Here is an 18830-nt window from a genome sequence, read left to right on the forward strand (position 1 = left end):
GCCTCTTCTTTTACTCATTAAACTTCCTTTGTTCCCTAAATGGCTCTGTTCTGGAATGTGTCCAGCTGTGCACCCACCCAGCAACCTTTGCCTAGACCTTCCTTAATCAGCAGCGAGGAGACTGCCCCCTTCCACGACCCAGTGAGGAGGATGTGGGGACTGCGAGGAGGATGTGGGCACTAGGTGTGGTGGGGGTGGGGTAGAATCCTCCCTAAACTGCAAGAACTTCATATTGCATCTCCGCTAGGGTAGCAGGGGAAGCTGGGTCTAGCATTGTGACTTAAATGCAATGTCAATACTTCAGCTGCCTAATGCCTCTCCTCCAAGCTTGCGCTTTCTTTAATGTCTGCTTCCCCGTTCAGAATAGTCCCGAGGCCAGTGTGTGGCTGCTCACTTGAAAGGTGACAGAGCCTGTTCAAATCCCTTCTCCCCCACAGGAGAAGAGGGGACTTGAACTGGGGGGTCTCCCATTGCATGGGGGAGTGCCCTATTCACCATTCTAACAGTTATAGAGAGCCGTGCCTCCTCCCTCCCCTGGCTGTTTTGTGTGAACTTGTCTGAGGGCCCCAATGCGTGGGCCTCAGGTGGTCTCTGAGCTTGCCTGCTGGATTGGGCCCCTGCATGCCACATAGGCAGACGAACTCCCATCTTTCCTGGCTTGTGACTTGGGCTGGGGCTGGGGTGGGAGGCAGGAGTCTGGCGCCTAGCAGGCTGCAGCAGCGTGCATGCCCCAAGGAAAAAACACAGGTGCTGAGTGAGCTGAGGCAGCAGCTGAGCAGATCAGTGGATCACAGAGGTACCTAACGATGGGACTTCGGCACCAAGGCACCTTCCTGGATCGCACCCATTCTGCCTGGGCCCACTCGGAACAGCTGTTTCCTGGGCAACTCCTGTCCCAACATTCCATTGCCGGGCAGAGCCTGGGGTTCTCCTGGGGGCAGCTGAGTGACCCTTTGGGTGCAAGCGAAGGACCAGCGTGAAACCTGCAGGGTCCTCTTGCCGATGTTGGGCCATGGCCGCTCTCTCTCTCTTCCTTGATGTCCCGCTCATGAGGGAAGCGGACCGGCTCCTGGATGCCTACCAGGAGGATCCATCTCCAGACAAGGTGTACCTTGACCACTGGGGTAGGTCCTGCTGGTTGGCTGCCACACACTCTGGGCTGCAATCTTTTCCCCACTGGGCACAGAATGTCATCTGACTGCAGGGGAGCCTAAAACATGGGTCTGTGGTCAGCATTCACAGCACCACGCCTCTTCTAAGGGCATTGTAAATTCCGGCTTAAGGAGGCATAACCATGCTAGCTCTGATCAAGCTGCCATGCACAGCAGTGTGACTGGCAGCAGGGGTGAGCTGCCCCTCATCTCAGCTGGGGACATGCTTGGGGCAGCTAGTTCCTCATGCTGCTGTGGCCACATTCTCTTTTTAACACGTTAGCTTGAGAGCTAGGAATTACACCCCCAGCTTGCAGTGTAGACAGACCCTGAGTAAGATTTCTGGCTCTAACGGGCTGGAGCTAAGTCCTGCCATGGGAGTCTGGGTTTCTTTTCTCTCTGCTGTGGCTGGATCACATTTGCTTGCTTTACCGAACAGAGGGGTGAAATCCTGGCCCTGTTGAAATCAATGGGAGTTTTGCTGTTGACTTTAATGGGGTTCAGGATTTCATGCACAGTATATTAACAACCAAGGTGACAAAACCTCCCTGGGGGTGTCACCCTTCTGCCTGTGACACCATCACCAGCCATAATGACAATCAGGAGGAGGCATGAATTAAAATAGGCCCCAACTCATGCTCCTGCAGCTGTGCAGTACAGAGTGAAGTCAGCAGTGATGAAGCCCATGTACAGATGGGGCAGAGAGGCAGTGTAGGAAGGTGACTTCTTGTACAGCCCCTTGTCTGATTCCGGCCATGCTGTAAGGATTGCAAATGTCTCTGGCAGGTAGGGCAGTCACAAGTGGTTTTCTCTTGTTAAAGAAAAAGCCCCCTTAAAAATGCAATGAAATAAGTTATTGCTTGTAGACCTGCGGAGTCCTGCTAGTGAGGACCTGCTGCTGGTCATGTCTTTGGCTGTGGGTACCTTGTCCTGCTATCTCTGCAGTCACTGCCGGTTGCCACTAGTGCGATCAGGCATTAACCATTGTCCGAGGAGCCATGGATGCCTGTGCTCACAAACCCTGGTACCTGTGGGTTGGGGGTTGAGATTCTCTAGTGCATATGTGGGAAAAGGAGAAGCTGGAACTGCTGCTGTCTGGGTACCTTCTCGGCGGCTAAGCAAAGGCCACAAGTCTGCAGTGCTGCAGACATGCACCTCCCAGCAGCAGTCGGGTCATGTACAATTTTACTTAAAGGAAAGGATTTTTTAAAAAAAACTAGCAAACCGTGTGTGTCTGGGACAGTGAGGCACCTGTCACCCATGGACAGCTTGGCCCGCTCTTTCTTCTTGCAGACTGCCAGACTGAAACTGGCAAAGTATGGGTCTGCCCAACCGTGAGACAGATCCTGCTGCAGATCGCCAATGACCCAACCCTGGACCACGAGTACCTCCCAGTGCTTGGGTTCCCTGAGTTCACCAGGGCAGCTACCGAGCTGGCGCTTGGCAGGGAGAGCCGTGCTGTGATTGAGAACAGGGTATGGACTCTGCAAGCTGCTGCTGGATGCTGAAATCTTTGAGTTTGGAAAGACCCCCCACCCCACCCGCAAGAGAAACCACCCAGCTCTCCCCCACCCTCTACAGACAGGCAAACCCCATGGACCCCATGCCTTAAATCTTCTGAGCCCCTGCTCAGTACTTCTCATGGTAACTTATGATGACTTCATCAAGCCTCTCAGAAGCAGCCTGCCCCATCTAGCCCCATCCCCCCTCTGCTAGGGCCAGTCCACACACAGGTTTTTGTACCACTCTAAGTGTCAGTGAGTAACCACTATGGTTACAACCATACAGATCCCTAGAGTGGGTGCGGTTATACTGGGCAATGGCAGATCTGGCTGGAGCTACCATAGACCAGGGCAACAACTCCACCAGGGAGCATAGCCAGTTCCCGCCATTAGCTGCGTGCCTGTCTCTCAGACACCAGCCCCGGTAACCCAGATGCAATCCCTTTAATTCAACTGTTGGTTTCCTGATTCCTAAGCCCTTAGTCTAACCAACAGTCAAGTTGCCTCCAGGAAAATATCCACTGTGCTGTCATCTCCAGGCAGCTTTGCATGGACTTTAAAGACCCTGGGACTCTTTTTGTAAGACCTGGGGAGAGAGGAGTGCCAGTGTGCAGTTGGACAGAATGTCCACTATCTAACTGTGGTCTAGTTAGTTATTGTCCTGGAAGGCTGGCCTTCTGGTGGTGGTGCTGGCCTGGCCCTCGGGAGACCTGGGTTTGATTCCCAGCTCTGTTACAGACTACCTGTGAAAAGTTATTGCATCATTCTGTGCCTTAATTCCCCATCTGTAAAATAGGCCAATAATCCTTCGGTATCTGTGTTGACTGTAAGGTCTGCAGAGGCGGGTCTCTATCTCACGGTTTCTTGGTGTGTCACCTAGCACAATGGGGCTTTCAGGCACAACCAGACCAACATTGCTAAGGAAAAGGTCTCTGTGTTTCAATGGTGGGTAAAAATGATTATTCTGAGTTATCTACAGTTTTAAAAACACCTCTCCTAGACTCTAGGCTCATTGACACAACTGGAAAACCACAGTTTCCTACAAAACCAGTTCTGATTGGAAAATCTTCCTCCAACTGAGATGAAAAACAACATTGAAAATCATGGCAATTTTTGTGAAACTATTTCTCCCCCCCTCCTTTCTGCTGTCTGCATCCTTTGTGAGGGGTCCTCAGTGCAAGAGATGCTCTAAGGACAGAAGCTGCCAGCCAGGGTAGGGCTTTTCTGTCTAGTTTGGCTTCCTGGCGGAGGATGTACATTGTCCCTGTCGAATTGCAGAAGCATGGTCTATGTCCTGCATGAGGCGGTGGTAGGGTCCAGAGTAGGCTAGTTTGAATGCGTGGGACGGGGGCCCGTGTACAAAGGGATATTCTTCAAAGCCCTGCGCAGCACTGCATGCCCTCAGGTGGTGTCATTATAGCTTGTCTCTCGCAGATATTTCCAGTAATGCCTTGTTCTGGGGGGATCGTGTTCTAGTTTACTAGAGATGCAGCAGCCCTGAGACATTTGGTCTAACAGGCCGGTGATGTAATAGATGATGCTCTCTTGTCTCCATGTAAGTCAGGCAGGTGGTGTTCACACAGTAGGAGGGACGGGAGCTGTTCGAATTGGAGCCGAATTCCTCCAGCGCTGGTACAATAGAAGTAGCCCGAGTCCCATAGCAGTTTATATTGCCTTGCCGCAGTGGGGTAAGTCATGTATGCTTGAGCCCTGGTTCCAGTATTGCTCTATATGTGATACGTGGGACAGGCCAGTTCGGTAACAGGGTGAGCACAGGGTGGTCGTGTTACAAAGGAAAACCAAACGGCGTTTAACTGTGCAACAGCAGCTCTGAAACTCAACAGAAACTCTCAGCGTGTCTAACGATCTAACGACCAGGTGCAGCGAGGACAGTCCCATGCCTCGTTTAATGCTCGGCCTCTCTGCTGAGCCTGCTGGTGGTTGTAACCCCTGAGACACGGTGTGTAGCTCGGATGATCCCCAAGGGGCACTCCTCTCCCATCTGTTTTAAGCCTGGGAGCAGGCGATATTTTGGTGCGTACAGGAATCCTGCTCAGCACTAGGAATTTGGTTTGGGTTCCCCGCACTTTTCCCACAGCTATTGCTTTTCTCCGCCTTGCTCACCAGCAGTTTGAATGAAGTCCCTGGGGGTGTTAGCTCTTCACATGAGAACGACACTATGAAGAAATCACAGGGGCACCGCTGGGTCCCGGATAACAGCTTCTAACTCTTGGACTACAGTGAGCACCACGAGAGAGCTCATAAACTATTTCCAGGGCTAGTACCCAATCCTGTCCTCTACACCCCTGCTCACCTGCCCGGTTTATGTCCCCACAGACAGCCTCCGGTGTATATTCCAAGATGCCGGCTTTACAGAGATCCGGCCATACCATTACTGGGACACTGTGAGGCTGGCTGTAGCCATAGACGACTTCCTGGAGGTGCTGGAGGTATGAAGCTGGCTGGAGCTTTGCAGGTGCCTCTCGCCCTAAACCCAAGTCTAGTCACATCTCGCAGCTGCTCAGTGGCCGCCTGGCCTGACTACCAACAGCAGGCAGCCCATGCTGGCAGCTCAGGCTCTCTCTTGCTTTTAGAGTGCCCCGGACTGCTCCATAGTTTTGCTGCATGCTCCCGAGGAAACTGGCCTGACTCCCAAGCAGTGGGAAGAAGTTGCCAGGGTCATGCGGGTAAGTCTGAGAGCAGGGGCTTTTCTCCAGCTCCTGTTGCCACTGGCCCTGCCTACCACGCTGGACAAAGTCTCACTGTGTGCTCCGTTCCCCACTGTGTCCCCAGAGGAAGCGCCTCTTCCCCTTCTTTGACGTCCCAGCTCAGGGGCTGGCCTCCGGAGACCTGGACAGAGATGCCTGGGCTTTGCGACACTTTGTGGCCCAAGGGTTTGAGCTCTTCTGTGCCCAATCCTTCTCGAAAACCTTCGGCTTATACAGTGAGTCCTGGGCTCACAGCCGCACACGGGGGAGAGCCGGGATGGGAGGCGGAGGGGAAGCCTTGACTTTCTGAAGCAGGGTGTTTAATTTGGGCGGCTTCTCCCCGCCACTCTCCCCGTGTGGCCTCAGGTGCCTGCTAAGAGCTCTCTGAGGCCGGAGCTCAGGAATACAGGATGGTCCCGGCTGGCTCGCGTCTCCAGCCCCTCAGGGTGATGCCAGCAGGGGCTCCTGTGAGACAAGGGCCAGCCTGGTTCGGTTCTAAGGATGTGTCTACAATGCAGCCGGGAGGGTGAATGGCAGCGGATGGCGACATACCCCGGCTGGCTGAAGCCCGGGTAGTTGGGTACCTGCCCTAAGACAATGCTGGACCCCCGAACAGGCACTAGGGGTCGCTGCAGACAGTGGAAAGGACACCTGGAGTCTCAGAGAGCAAAACTGAATGAACGGGCCCCCTTCCCACAGCAGGGGTGGTGTGTGTGGGCTGGGGGACGGTCCACGGGCTGGAGGGGGCTGGGGCTGAGAAGGGCAGAGCCTAGGGTAGGGCTGGCTCTGGGGACAGGGAGGGGCCCTTTGCATGGGGGGGGCACGTCCTACCTGCCACGCTGCTCTTGTCACCTGGGCAGATGAGCGGGTGGGGAACCTGATCGTGGTGGTGAGGGACAAGGAGACGCTGCTGGGAATCCGCTCCCAGCTGCAGAAGCTAGTGATGGGGATGTGGTACACTCCTGCTAATTTGGGAGCCCGGGTCATCGCCACGGTGCTGAACAACCCAGCCCTGCTGAGCAAGTGGTAAGTGGGGGAGGGGGCGACTGCTGCACCAGGCCAGATAATCCACACGCAGTCCATGCTTTCCAGCAGGACACTAGGGTTACAGCCTTAGGCAGGCCCAGGGCCCCTTTCATTCTGGAGCAGCCTAAGGTGCTTTGCAAATTGCAGCCAGCTCTGGGGTGCGGGGGGAGGAGACACTGGGGGGAAAACCCCTCTAAGGGAATTCCTGACCTATATCATCCCCTCTGGCCAAGTATGGTGCTGATGAAATCTGCCTCAGTTTCCCCTTCACTCAGGCTCCCTTAAAAAGCCCACATAGTTCAGATATCCTGGGGTCCAGTTTATTACATCCTGCACAAAGTCTTTCAAAATAGAACTCATACTTTCATCCCAGTGCCCACCTGGGCAGCCCCTCCGCCCGGAGCGTCTGCCTTCCTTCCACCATCTCGTGCCTCAAGCCCGGCCTTCCCTGCTGGCACCTTCTCCCTGCTGCCACAAGGCCCTCCAGGGCCCTTCTTACTTCCTGCAGGGTCTGCAGGCAGATGCCCCCTCCTCTGCAGCTGTCTCTCCCTTTATAAGACCCAGGTGCCTTCCTTAAGCCCCATTGGGCTGCAGGTGATCAGTCTGGGTGCACTGAACCCTGCTTCCTTTCTTGCAGGGGCCAGTCACCCTGTGACAAACCCCTTCTGTGACTGAAAGGGCCAGTCTGCTGTCTACCCAGAGCAGCCAGGACCTGCCTCACCAGACCCGGACAGGTCGTGTGAGCTGGGGTTGGGGAATTCAGGAAGACACACACCCCCCGCCCCCGCCCAGCCCAGTGAAGCCATTAGCCCCTTGGAAGGGGAAGTCAGATCCCTGTAACCCTCCTGCTGCACCCTGCAGGAAGCAGAGTCTCCAGACACTGGCGGAGAGGATCATGCTGATCCGGGAGAAGCTGAAGGAGAAGCTGCGGATTCTGGGTACGCCTGGCTGCTGGGAGCACCTCACGGCCCAGTCAGGGACACGCAGCTTCACTGGGCTGCTCCGTAAGTACCCGCCTGCCCCTCCTCCGTGCCGCCAGAGTCCTGGGCAACTGGGTGAACCTTGCGCTCCTCCATTCCCTGCTGTGGCAGTGAGCCAGGGCGCTGGGAACGGCCTTTCATCCTCAGAGGCTGGGCAGCAGCCTGTCCTTGCTCCTGGTGGGGCATGAGTCAGTCCATCCTTTGCTCTTCTGTCACCTTTTCATTGCGGGTGTATGGGAGAGGTAGCACCTTTGAGTGATTTGAACTGCCGCACTCCCTGAGTGGTTCTTTTCCTCACTGGACACCCGGCTCTCACCTGTGGCTCCGAGGAGTTGTAAGCATGCGACAGCGGCCAGACCCCGGTAAACTGCCTTGGCGGGTGGGCTAAACCAGGGGAGGGTAACCAGCAGTGTGGAAACTGACAGTGATTTAGGGATTGCCCTCCCAAGCATACAAAGACTGTTCTGGTAGCCAAGGTGAAGGAGATTATATATTGGTCCAACGGCTTGAAAAGCAACATCCTGTGGAGGGCGAAATGGGGCACTGCAGAAGTCCTGGCTATCCACTGCAGCTAAAGCAGCCTCCAGCTCTAACAGTCTTTGTCCACTGAGCCACGCTTCATCAGCCGAGAGAATGGGATGGTCCCAGTGCAATGACTCTCCCATTTTAATTCACCTCACGTACACGTCATTCCTGCACATCTCTCTCCAAGAACAGCAATAAAACCAGATGATCTTGAGAAGGCTGCATTAAGTAGATCAGCCTGGCCACACACAGCACTCAGAGCTTTCCAAGCCTTTGAAGAGGACAGAAGTCACCAATTGTTAGCTGCAAGGGGAAAGCGTCTCACGGCTACAGCTACCAAGACGCTCACCAATGACTTTGTCTGCCCGATCTGCTCACAAGCACGCGCGTCACGCTTTGGACTCCAGAATCCACAAAAAGAGAGAGCATGAAAACGTCGTCGTCGAACTGACGGACTACACAGATCCCTTCTGAGCTGAGCCCTTGGCTCTGCAGGGCTGGTATGAGCTGGGTGTGGGGATCCATGTTCATCATAGCCAGGCTTCAAATGTTGGGAGCTTCGGCATCCTGCTGTGGTCACTTGTCAGAGGCTCGTCAGGCTGGGGCCAGGAGTCCTGTGCTGGGCAGGGCAGGAGTCCAGGCACAAGAGCCTTTCTCGTGCTGGTACAATATTCCAAAGCCAGCTGGAAGCACGCAGCAGAGTTTAAAAGCCCTCCTCTCTCCAGGCACTTGTATGACCCCATCACCACAGTATCTGAGTGCCTCCCAACCTGTCATGTGTTTGTCCTCCCAGCCCCTCTGGGAGGCAAGGCAGTGCTGCCATCCCTATTACAGAAGGGAGCTGAGGCCCAGAGAGACTAAGTGACTTGCCCAGGGTCAAACATGAAATCTGTGGCAGAGCGGATAATTGGATCTGTGTCTTCTAAGTCCTAGGCTAATGCCCTAATCACTGGACAATCCTTCCCCATCTCTTCCCTCCAGGGCAGGACTAATGCATACCGGCAGGTGAGGGTCTGTGTGTGGGCGGGATTGTGCCTATGCTATGGTGCTCTTTGGGTAGAAGACTTCAACGCCCAGGGCTGTCTCCTCTTTTTGCTGCTGCTTATACTTAGTATTTCCCAAATACCTTCCAAAAGGAAACCTGCCTTCCTCAGTGTCCCCATCCGTAAACATGGGATAATACCACTGAACACCTGCCTTTGTAAAGCAGCCATCACCTCTCATCCAGCAGGGATGGGAGACTTCAGCATTCATTAATATTTGCAAAGCACTCCAAGGAAATGCGCTGCTGTTAGAGTGTGAGATCAGCCTGGCAGGGACTGTGTCTCTCCGTGTGTCTGGACAGCACCCAGCACCGGTGGGGCCTGATCCTGACAGGGGCAGGTGGGCACCCCTGCAGGACAAATGAATAACAAGCAAACATATGTGCTCACCATTATCATTGCTGTGTCGAAAAATCTTTGCTGTAGCCAGGAGGGCTTGCAGGGAGGGCCCTGCAGCCGGGGGGAAGCTGGGGAGAGGAGGGCTTTGGCCAAACCTCTACCCAGCCTTGGCTCTGGGTTTCAGCTGGCGCGAGTTCTTCAGGACAATGCCTGGTCTTGGTGGCTTCTCCCTACTCATGGCAGTGAGACCATGGCCGCTGCAGGGGGGCCTGGTGGAGACCAACCAAAACCCTCCCTAAGCAGGAAGAGACCCTCCAAAACATGGACCCTTCCAAACTGGTGCACATGGGAGACGTTTGGGGGTGGTGGCAGGGTAAAGCAGTGGTGTTACGCGATCCCTGGTGATACATAGCCAGGGCGTTTCGCCTGGCCTTTTCCCCCAGTAGAGATGACTGCTGGCTCAGCTGTCAGAGTGATGTTCCTTACTTGCTTATTGGCCGGGGACGCTTGCCAAAGGCTTCCAGCCCCCAAGGGGAGCGAAATCCCTAGGCTGGGATGGCTAGTGGCTAGGAAATACCTACGGAATGATTGGAGGGATGTGGCAGCATTGTTCCCTATTAGGTATATTGATTTCTCTACGTTTATTTCTCGCAGCTGACAGATAACACCGCTCAGAACTGATAGTGCGGCTAGTGCCTCGCATCTGCAATGACCCTGCCCAGACCCTCTCTCCATGACCTGGGAGGGAGGGCAGTATTTCTAGTCCCATTTAACGGAAAGGGAAACTGAGGCACTGGGACTTGCCTAGAACCCCTTGACTCCTGTCTCCCGGCCTGTTCTTAGATCACTCGGCCATACCCCAGCTCTGGGCTCGGGATCGTAGGTGACTAATGAGGCTTGTGTCTTCTGCTAGCGTCCCAGGTGGCTTTCCTAGAGAGGCACAAACACATCTATCTTCTCGGGAACGGCCAGGTCAGTGTCTGCAGCATCAACTCGCACAACCTGGATTACGTGGCCCAGGGCATCAACGAGGCCGTAAGCGGCAGGGCGGGCAGGGCGCAAGGCCTGAGCTGGGCAGAGATGGAGTGAGAGCGTCGTGCCTCACACAACCACGGTGGTTTTCGGTACTGTGGGTATTGAAGGCGCTTGGTGCACAGACAGCCCCGGGAGCACAGAGCGCTGACTGAATAAAGACAATAGGGAGAATATCGGCTCTTTGCCTTGTTCCAACCCTTCTGCCCCCGCCCCTCAGAGCACTTCCCAGGCATGAATACAGTGAGCGGCACGGGGGGACCAGAGGCACTGAGACGGGAAGTGACTTACCCAGCAGCTCAGTCCCAGGCCTGAGAAGAGAGCCCGGGCCCTGCACGCTGGGTCGGTGTGCGGGTGTAATGAGGGGCTGGTTTGTTACGACATCCCTCCTCTTGTGCTCGGGCTCCCTGGGCGGCTCTGCCCACCCGCACCTGAATAATTTTCTCCCTTCGTTCACTGCAGCCCCCCATGCTAATCCCCAAATCAAAAGGAATCTCTGCTTCCCCTGCCCAGTCAGCTGGCGAAGAGCACGGAGCCAGCCCTGTGATGAAAAGGTGGATGCACAGGAGAGGAGAGGGAATTCAGGCACTTCCAGCCACACTCCAAAGGGTAGCAATCCCTGCTGGACAGGGTTATTAGCCTTGAGGAATGTCTTTCTGGGAAGTGCCGATGCCTTGTGATTAGTGCAGGCAGCAGAGAGACCGGCTCCTCAGGAAGCCGCCTGGCCTCCCACCCAGGCCCCAGCTGTTCAGAGAGTGCGGCTGGATGGGTCCTCTTCCCTCGCTGAGGACTTGCGGGTGAGACCAGATGAGCCCTGAGAGCTGGCCTTTTCTGCAGACTCCTCAGCTGTACCCATGCCCTGCAGCAGGCGTTTTCATTAGCCCCCTCATCCAGCCTAAAGAGCGTCCCAGCGAGGGGGACAAACTCTCGCTGTAGGTGGGGTTTCTGATGACCCACTTGGCCAGGAGGTTGCTCTGTGAAAGAGTGCTCTCTGTCCCTTGCTAGCTAATGGTTGTGTCTCCCACCCATCGTCATAGAGCACGGCTCCAAGGAGGCTGAATGCCCCTCAGAGCCCGCCCTGAGCCATGGGTCCTCCAGCTCAGTGCTCAATAACCTCTCACCTTGGCGGGGCAAAGGCCCACGCTCCCCTAGCATGGATTATACCTGCTCTTCCTCTGCCTGTGTTCTGTGGCTTCAGCCTCCAGGAGCTGCTAGCCCAGCTCCCTCCACCAGCACAGAGCGTCTCTCACAAGCCCTGGGCAGAATATGCCACAAGAGAGATCAGTAGATTCAGATCGACCCCCTGAGCAGCAATCGAGAATTACCAGGCGCTGCTAATCAGGAAGCACCACTTGGAGAACGAAAAGCAAAGGATGCTCTGCTCCTCCCTGCTGTGTTTGCAATTAGACAAAACTGTCACTCAGCTTTTCAGGTTTCCAAAGCACCAGGCATCCCACCGGGAGCTGGTGTGCTGTGGGCATTCCCAGCCTGGCTCGGGGGCCCAGCCAGCTGCGTTGTTACTGTGGGTCTGTAACCATTCCCTGCACAGCTTCCCTCCCTCCACCCCAGAGCCCGGGGGTGAGGAATCCCGTCTGAGGCTGATTACATAGCCCTGCCTTTGGTTGTAATGGCTTCCGCTGAAGGTAATTTCAAGGCAACAAATTGCTTTGGCCTGAAGCCAGAGGATAAGTGGGGGAGAGACAGGGCAAGAGTGAGTGGCCCTGCCACCACACTGCACAAAGGCAAAGCCGGAGCCTCAAGTTGCTGCAATCTGCCTCCTGCTGAGGCGCAGGTCACTGGAGACTCCATCTGAGGAAAGGGAGGGCAGGAGTCACTCTAACTCCACAGTAAACTTCAGGGAACGCCTGGCTGGAATAGAGGTAAGGTCCTGTCGACATGAGAGGTAGAACCATGTTTCCAGCGTGCTCTGTAGCCCTTGGTGTGGCTGTATTTGTCAGGCAAGGGGACCACACGCTTCAGGTGCTGATGATCCAGAGCAGGTTAGGAGATGTCACGTCCTGCATCCCAGATCCGTTCTGTACTGAGGGCCATGGCTCTGTTCCTGTGTTCAGGACCCTATAGATCAAACACCAGCTGCTGCCTTTCCCCAGCTCCCATAAGAATAGCGGTTCTTTATGGGAAACATTTACATAATACAGGCTGAAATGCTCACTCAGCTGATGGGCCACAGCAAGACAACAGGAGCCCAAACAATGAAAAAGCCAGGAGGAGAGGGGAGAGATGAGGAATTAAAATTCATGAGTCCTGTGGCTGCCCAGAGCTGGACACGAAGAGGAGGATGAATGCCCCCTTGTGCCTCTGTTCTGGTTATGTCTATGCACAAGGACCATTACACCCCATTTCCCCCTAGCTTGTTATAGTATCAGTCCATCAGCCTTTATTGTGTGATGCACAGAGGAACGATACTTTCACCTTGGTTTCAGAAGCCTCCCTCCCAGATCTCTGCTCTGTCAGAGCCTTCCCGTCTGTACAGTCCTCAGCCTGCCCCCTTTGATCCATTAGGAGAAAAATATGTGCGATGAGTCACTTCGTTTGGATACGTGCAGGTGCATTAATGATCTGCCATGAGTAAGGTGAAGGTTTTATTAGGGATAGTTTTAGTAACAGTCACGGACAGGGCACGGGCAATAATGAAAATTCATGGAAGCCCGTGACCTGTCTGTGACTTTTACTAAAAATACCCATGACAAAATGGGTAGCCTGGGGAGGGGGGAGCTCCAGGGTCCCCCTCTGCTGGTGGCTCCAAGCTTTGGGGGTCCCCCCACTTCCTGCAGCGGCCAGGAGCTCTGGGAATCCCCCCCCTGTGGTGGCCGGGAGCTGCAGGCGGCAGGGCACCCTGTAGCTCCCAGCCTGCGCTGGCTGAAGTCACGGATTCCATGACTTCCGTGACCTCTGGGACTAAATCGCAGCCTTAGCTATGATAACCCCTTGGGAGATGCTTTAGCTGATCTAGTTTCTCTTCTCTGCACTTGATGACTTCATAGGGGGAGGGACAGGCAGGACATAGTGGCCTTTAGAAACTGCATTCTGTGCCAGCAGGAGTCGTGTTGGTGCTTTAATTGCTGCCTGACAGATGTGCTGGGAAAAACTGCATCTCCAGTGCTGGCCCCTGACCCATGCTCATGCCCCAGTGGAATGGCCCGTGGTAGCTATTTATGCTCTGCTGATTGCTGGACTACCCAGCAGCCTGCTTGGTAGAGATGCAGTGGGAGCTCAGCCCCTCTGCAAGCCAGCTGCAAGGTGCCAGAGGATGCTGGCGCTGCCAAGTCAAAGGGGACAGCAGAACGAGGAAGCAAGATCATGGGGTTGCAGTACCAGCATGCTACTCAGAGATCTGCATCCAGTCCCCTGCACTGCTGCAGACTCCCCATGTGATCTCATGTCACCTCTCTGTGTCACTTTCTCCATCTGTACAATGGGGCTAATACTCCTAGTCTCTTGGGAGTGTTTGTGAGGCCAAAACCATATGTAGTTGAGAGTTGCCCAGATACTACAGTGATGGGGCTTCATCAGTCCTTAAAAGCCACAGCAGCTGCAGAGTTAATCAGAATGGGGCCACTTTAAAATGTTGTATCTACTATAAACTCATTTCAGCAATTAGGCTACAAACAATCCTGTTGACAATAATTTTGTTCCGAGACTAATTGCACTGACAATTTCGTGTTTATCTGAGCAAAATTAAGTTATGTTTCAGCACCATATGACAGGCAAGGGAAAAATATAGCGAAGGGGTCTTCCGAATGAGCAGTGACAAAAATAATGTAATTAAAGCTCCTACTTTAGAATAATTGCCTGAATCCATTAGACACATGATATTAGCAGCAACCCTTTAAAGAGGCACACTGAGTCCCCAGGCAGAGTGGGGATGGGATGAGGGCAGAGAGGCACTGAATATATTTTCTTGTAATCTCAGACTAAAATAAACTAAAACAAGCTAAATTCTCCTTTCATTTTCCAGTAATCCCTAATGAAAGGCAGGAGATGGAATCAGATCAACCTCATAATGGGTTCCTAATGGGCCAGAGTTGTGTACCGAGCACATGCAGGCCATAAATAGCCAGTGGTTGTGTTTGCTTTTCACAACTGCACGAAAGCAAGATCTGGGCATGCACTTTGCTCAAAGGGAAGACCCTCAACTACGCTACTCTGAGATTGAGTCCCTGGCTTCAGCACCTCTACTGCTCACCAGGGCTCCTTCGGCTGGATGCAAAGGAGCTGGGACCCCTGTTGGAGAATTCTCCTCTTGGCAGCTCTGCAACTAGCCGATGTTTGCAGAGATGCAGGGCAGTCTCTTAAAAACTAGGCAGCATTTATTAGGGATGCAGGATTTCGGGCCATTTTTTGGTTGGAATGGGAAAGCAAAGGCTACATATACATTTCTCACCTAACTCATCAGCATCGCACCCAGTGGGTAACAATGGAAAAGTGAATGGGGAAACTGAGTCACGTGTATACATTTCTTAAAAATAATACAGACATTTCCCATGTTCCCCACACACCCATGTGGTCTTATCACCCAGAATGCACCACAGCAATTTTGCAGCACTGCTTATGAGGGAGGGAGGGAGGGAATTCCTGCCTGATACCTGCAGTGAGGAGTGGATGCTGTGAAGTATGAGCTTTGACTGAATTTGAATGTTACTCATGGGTATTACACTATATATCCTGGTCTTGGGAGAGTATTAATACTTTGTCCTTCGAGCATGTCTTTCATCCTAGCATCAGAAATCACTTTACTAATGTTAATTACAAGTCTTGCAATCCGCCCTGCACTCCCTCTCCTCTTACTGAAGGTATCTATCCCCATCCACCCCATCTATCTATCTATCTATCTATCTATCTAATCTATCTATCTATCTATCTATCTATCTATCTATCTATCTATCTATCTATCTATCCCCATCCACCCCATCTATCTATCTATCTATCCCCATCCACCCCCTCTATCTATCTATCTATCTATCTATCTATCTATCTATCTATCCCCATCCACCCCCTCTATCTATCTATCTATCTATCTATCTATCTATCTATCCATCTATCTATCCCCATCCACCCCCTCTATCTAATCTATCTATCTATCTATCTATCTATCTATCTATCTATCTATCTATCTATCTATCCCCACTCACGCCCCTCGATCTACGGGTCTGTCAGTACAGGTATCACCCACCACTGAAATGCCACCGGAAAGCAACAGCCTTTTCGTACTGTTGTGTCCAGATAGACCCGCAGGGTGTATGTCGGGAGGTCGAATGTCGTTGCCAAAGATGGAATTTTGGAACGACCCAGTTCCTACGAACAGGGCTACCACCAGCTCTTTAAAGTGCTCCCCGGGCATCCATTTTACATTTCATCTGAGAGATGATCCCTATTCCGTCACAAGGCTTGTCTCAGTGGTTTCTCTTGGCACTAGTGTACACAGGATGTGTAGGTGCTGCCGAATATGGGTCCTTTCGTTACTCAGAGCCGCCTTTAACATCCTTGACTGGGCTTTAACAAAGCCTTGGAACAGTCAGTACTGGAGCTCATTAGAAGGCAAATAACAGTGTGCACAAACTGGCACATGGATGAAGTTACAGGGGTAAAAATAAAAATGAAAGGAGGAGGAAACTGGTAGCAACATTGCAACAAATAATTCATGTTGTGTTTGCCTCTGAGGCTGCTTCGCTGGTAACTAACCAGAGATGTGACTGGTTTTCCTCCACTGCGTATGCTGCCTTTCACCGAGGGTCAAACAACGCCCCTGTCCCAAGGGCACCTTCCCTGCCGCCCACATCATATGGAGATTCTGCTTTGGAGATGTGTCTGGGGGGAGAAATGGGGGCTTTCTCATCTCTCTGCAAATGAACCCATCTGAAATGCCTCCCCGGAGTGCTATGAATGAATACTAATATTTCAGCTGAAAGTTTCGGGAAACCAGAGCAAGCAACTTTCCATGTGAACTCGCTCCCGCTGTCCCCACTTCATTCCTGACGCCGCCAGCTGCATGTGGCTAAGGCAGGAGCGGGCAGAGGGCCCCTAGAGTCCTCCCCTGCGGCCTATGGACAGCCTTCACTTCAGAGACACAGCCCATGAGCCTACCCTCCTGCATGCGGGACCCCATCCGGACCCACTCGGCCGACTGCACAGCATGCGGGGACCTGCATGGCGCAGAGGCTGCTTCGAGCGCTAAGCTGCTCCCTGTTACGGCAATCACGCACTGACCACCCCACCCACCCCCCAGCGAGCTCACAGCACAGCCTGCCGTAGGGGGAAGGTCAGGTGGCCCTGGGCTGTGTCTGGTCCTCCCCCCCTCCCCCCGCCGCATCGTGGTGAGCTCTGAACATCCTCGCTGTCTGTCTAGTGCCATCAGTGTGCACAAAGCCACAGAGAAGGGGTCTGTGTCCCTGCCCCAGAGCTGGCTGGCGAAATGCACCACTGTTTCAGTGCATCAGGCCCAGGACAGAAAACCAGAGGCACATGCTTTCCCAGCTGGATCTGGGTGCAGATGGAGGAGAAGGGCTCACTGGGGGCATGCCAGCTGGGCTAAGAAGGCACAAGGAGCGGGCAGAAGAGAAGCAGGGGTGGGTGCCGAGGGGGCCGGGGGTGAGGGCAGAGGGCAGTGCGTATGGTGAGTGTAGGAACTAAGCGGGTAGGGGCTTGAACCGGGCATGGGAGGAGCGAAGGGATCAGAGCAGGAGGGAGGATCACTGAGAAAGGCAGCAGCAAGGGGAGGGTCTGAACTCACGTGTCAATGCCAGGCAGTAGAAAGCTGTCTGTGGCCTTCTGAAAACAGAGCCCCCAACCCACGCCAGTCAGGCTTTTTCCTGCTGGCGGGGCTCCCTCCCCCCAGCCCCGTTTTGTTTTAACAGCTGGGAGAAAGCTGAAACGCCCGAAGAAGGAAGTCCCATAAGAACGGGCACACTGGGTCAGACCAAAGGTCCATCTAGCCCAAGATCCTGTCTTCCAACAGTGGCCAGTGCCAGGTGCCCCAGAGGGAAGGAACAGAACAGGGAATCGTCAAGTGATCCATCCCCTGTCGCCCATTCCCAGCTTCTGGCAAACAGGCTAGGGACACCATCCCTGCCCATCCTGGCTAATAGCCATTTATGGACCTATCCTCCATGAACTTAACTAGTTCTTTTTTTAACCCTGTTATAGTCTTGGCCTTCACAACCTCCTCTGGCAAGGAGTTCCACAGGTTGACTGTGCATTGTGTGAAAAAATACTTCCTTTTGTTTGTTTTAAACCTGCTGCCTATTCATTTCATTTGGTGACCCCTAGTTCTTGTGTTATGAGAAGGAGTAAATAACACTTCCTTATTTACTTTCTCCACTCCAGTCATGATTTTATAGATTCAGTTATATCCCCCCTTATTTGTCTGTTTTCCAACTGAAAAGTCCCAGTCTCATTAATCTCTCCTCATATGGAAGCCGTTCCATACCCCTAATAATTTTTCCCCTTTTCTGAAGCTTTTCCAATTCCAATATATCCTTTTTGAGATGAGGCGACCACATATGCATGCAGTATTCAAGATATGGGCATACCATGGATTTATACAGAGGCAATGTGATATTTTCTGTCTTATTCTCTATCCCTTTCTTGATGATTCCCAACATTCTGTTCACTTTTTTGATGGCCGCTGCACATTGAGTGGATGTTTTCACAGACATATACACAGTGACTCCAAGTTCTCTTTCTTGAGTGGCAACAGCTAATTAGACCCAATCATTTTATATCTATAGTTGGGATTTTGTTTTCCAATGAGCATTACTTTGCATTTATCAACACTGAATTTCATCTGCCATTTTGTTGCCCAGTAACTCAGTTCTGAGGGATCCTTTTGTAGCTCCTTGCAGTCTGTCTGGGACTTAACTGTCTTGAGTAGTTTTGTATCATCTGCAAATTTTTCCATCTCACTGTTTACTCCTTTTCCCAGATCATATATGGATATGTTGAAAAGGACTGGTCCCAGTACAGACCCCTTGGGGACACCACTATTTACCTCTCTCCATTCTGAAAATGGACCATTTATTTCTACCCTTTGCTTCCTAACTTTTAACCAGTTACCAATCCATGAGAGGACCTTCCTTCTTATCTCATAAAAGCTTATTTTGCTTAAAAGCCTTTGGTGAGGGACCTTGTCAAAGGCTTTCTGAAAATCTAAGTACACTTTATCCACTGGATCTCCCTTGTCCACATGCTTCTTGACCCCCTCAAAGAATTCTAGTAGATTGGTGAGGCATGATTTCCTTTTACAAAAACCATGTTGACTGTTCCTCAACAAATTATGTTAATCTATGTGTCTGACAATTGTGTTCTTTACTATAGGTTCAACCAGTTTGCTCGGTACTGAAGTCAGGCTTACCAGCCTGTAATTGCCAGGGTCACTTCTGGAGCCCTTTTAAAAAGTTGGTGTCACATTAGCTATCCTCCACTCATTGGGTACAGAAGCTGATTTAAATGATAGGTTACAGACGACAGTTAGTAGTCCTGCAATTCCACATTTGAGTTCCTTCAG

At 52.7% G+C, this 18830-nt stretch overlaps 1 protein-coding gene across 1 annotated transcript; it reads left to right on the forward strand.

Moving 5' to 3' along the window:
* Positions 1-1012: 1012 nt before the first annotated feature.
* Positions 1013-10363, forward strand: GOT1L1 (glutamic-oxaloacetic transaminase 1 like 1). The gene is made up of 9 exons (XM_073324745.1): positions 1013-1124; positions 2445-2626; positions 4218-4341; positions 4991-5103; positions 5248-5340; positions 5447-5597; positions 6222-6387; positions 7249-7391; positions 10188-10363. Exons 1-9 carry the CDS (start codon positions 1013-1015, stop codon positions 10361-10363), a joined length of 1260 nt encoding a protein of 419 aa, XP_073180846.1.
* Positions 10364-18830: the final 8467 nt, after the last annotated feature.

This window comes from Lepidochelys kempii, chromosome 26 (genome assembly GCF_965140265.1).
Source record: "Lepidochelys kempii isolate rLepKem1 chromosome 26, rLepKem1.hap2, whole genome shotgun sequence".
NCBI classification, from domain to species: domain Eukaryota; kingdom Metazoa; phylum Chordata; order Testudines; family Cheloniidae; genus Lepidochelys; species Lepidochelys kempii.

What these genes read in the sequence shown, in the direction of transcription:
- GOT1L1 (XM_073324745.1), top strand. Translation starts at nt 1,013, where the DNA reads ATGGCCGCTCTCTCTCTCTTCCTTGATGTCCCGCTCATGAGGGAAGCG. An exon ending in GGTGTACCTTGACCACTGGG is followed by an intron (nt 1,125 to 2,444) that starts GTAGGTCCTGCT and finishes TTCTTCTTGCAG; the next exon opens with ACTGCCAGACTGAAACTGGC. An exon ending in AAGTTGCCAGGGTCATGCGG is followed by an intron (nt 5,341 to 5,446) that starts GTAAGTCTGAGA and finishes CTGTGTCCCCAG; the next exon opens with AGGAAGCGCCTCTTCCCCTT.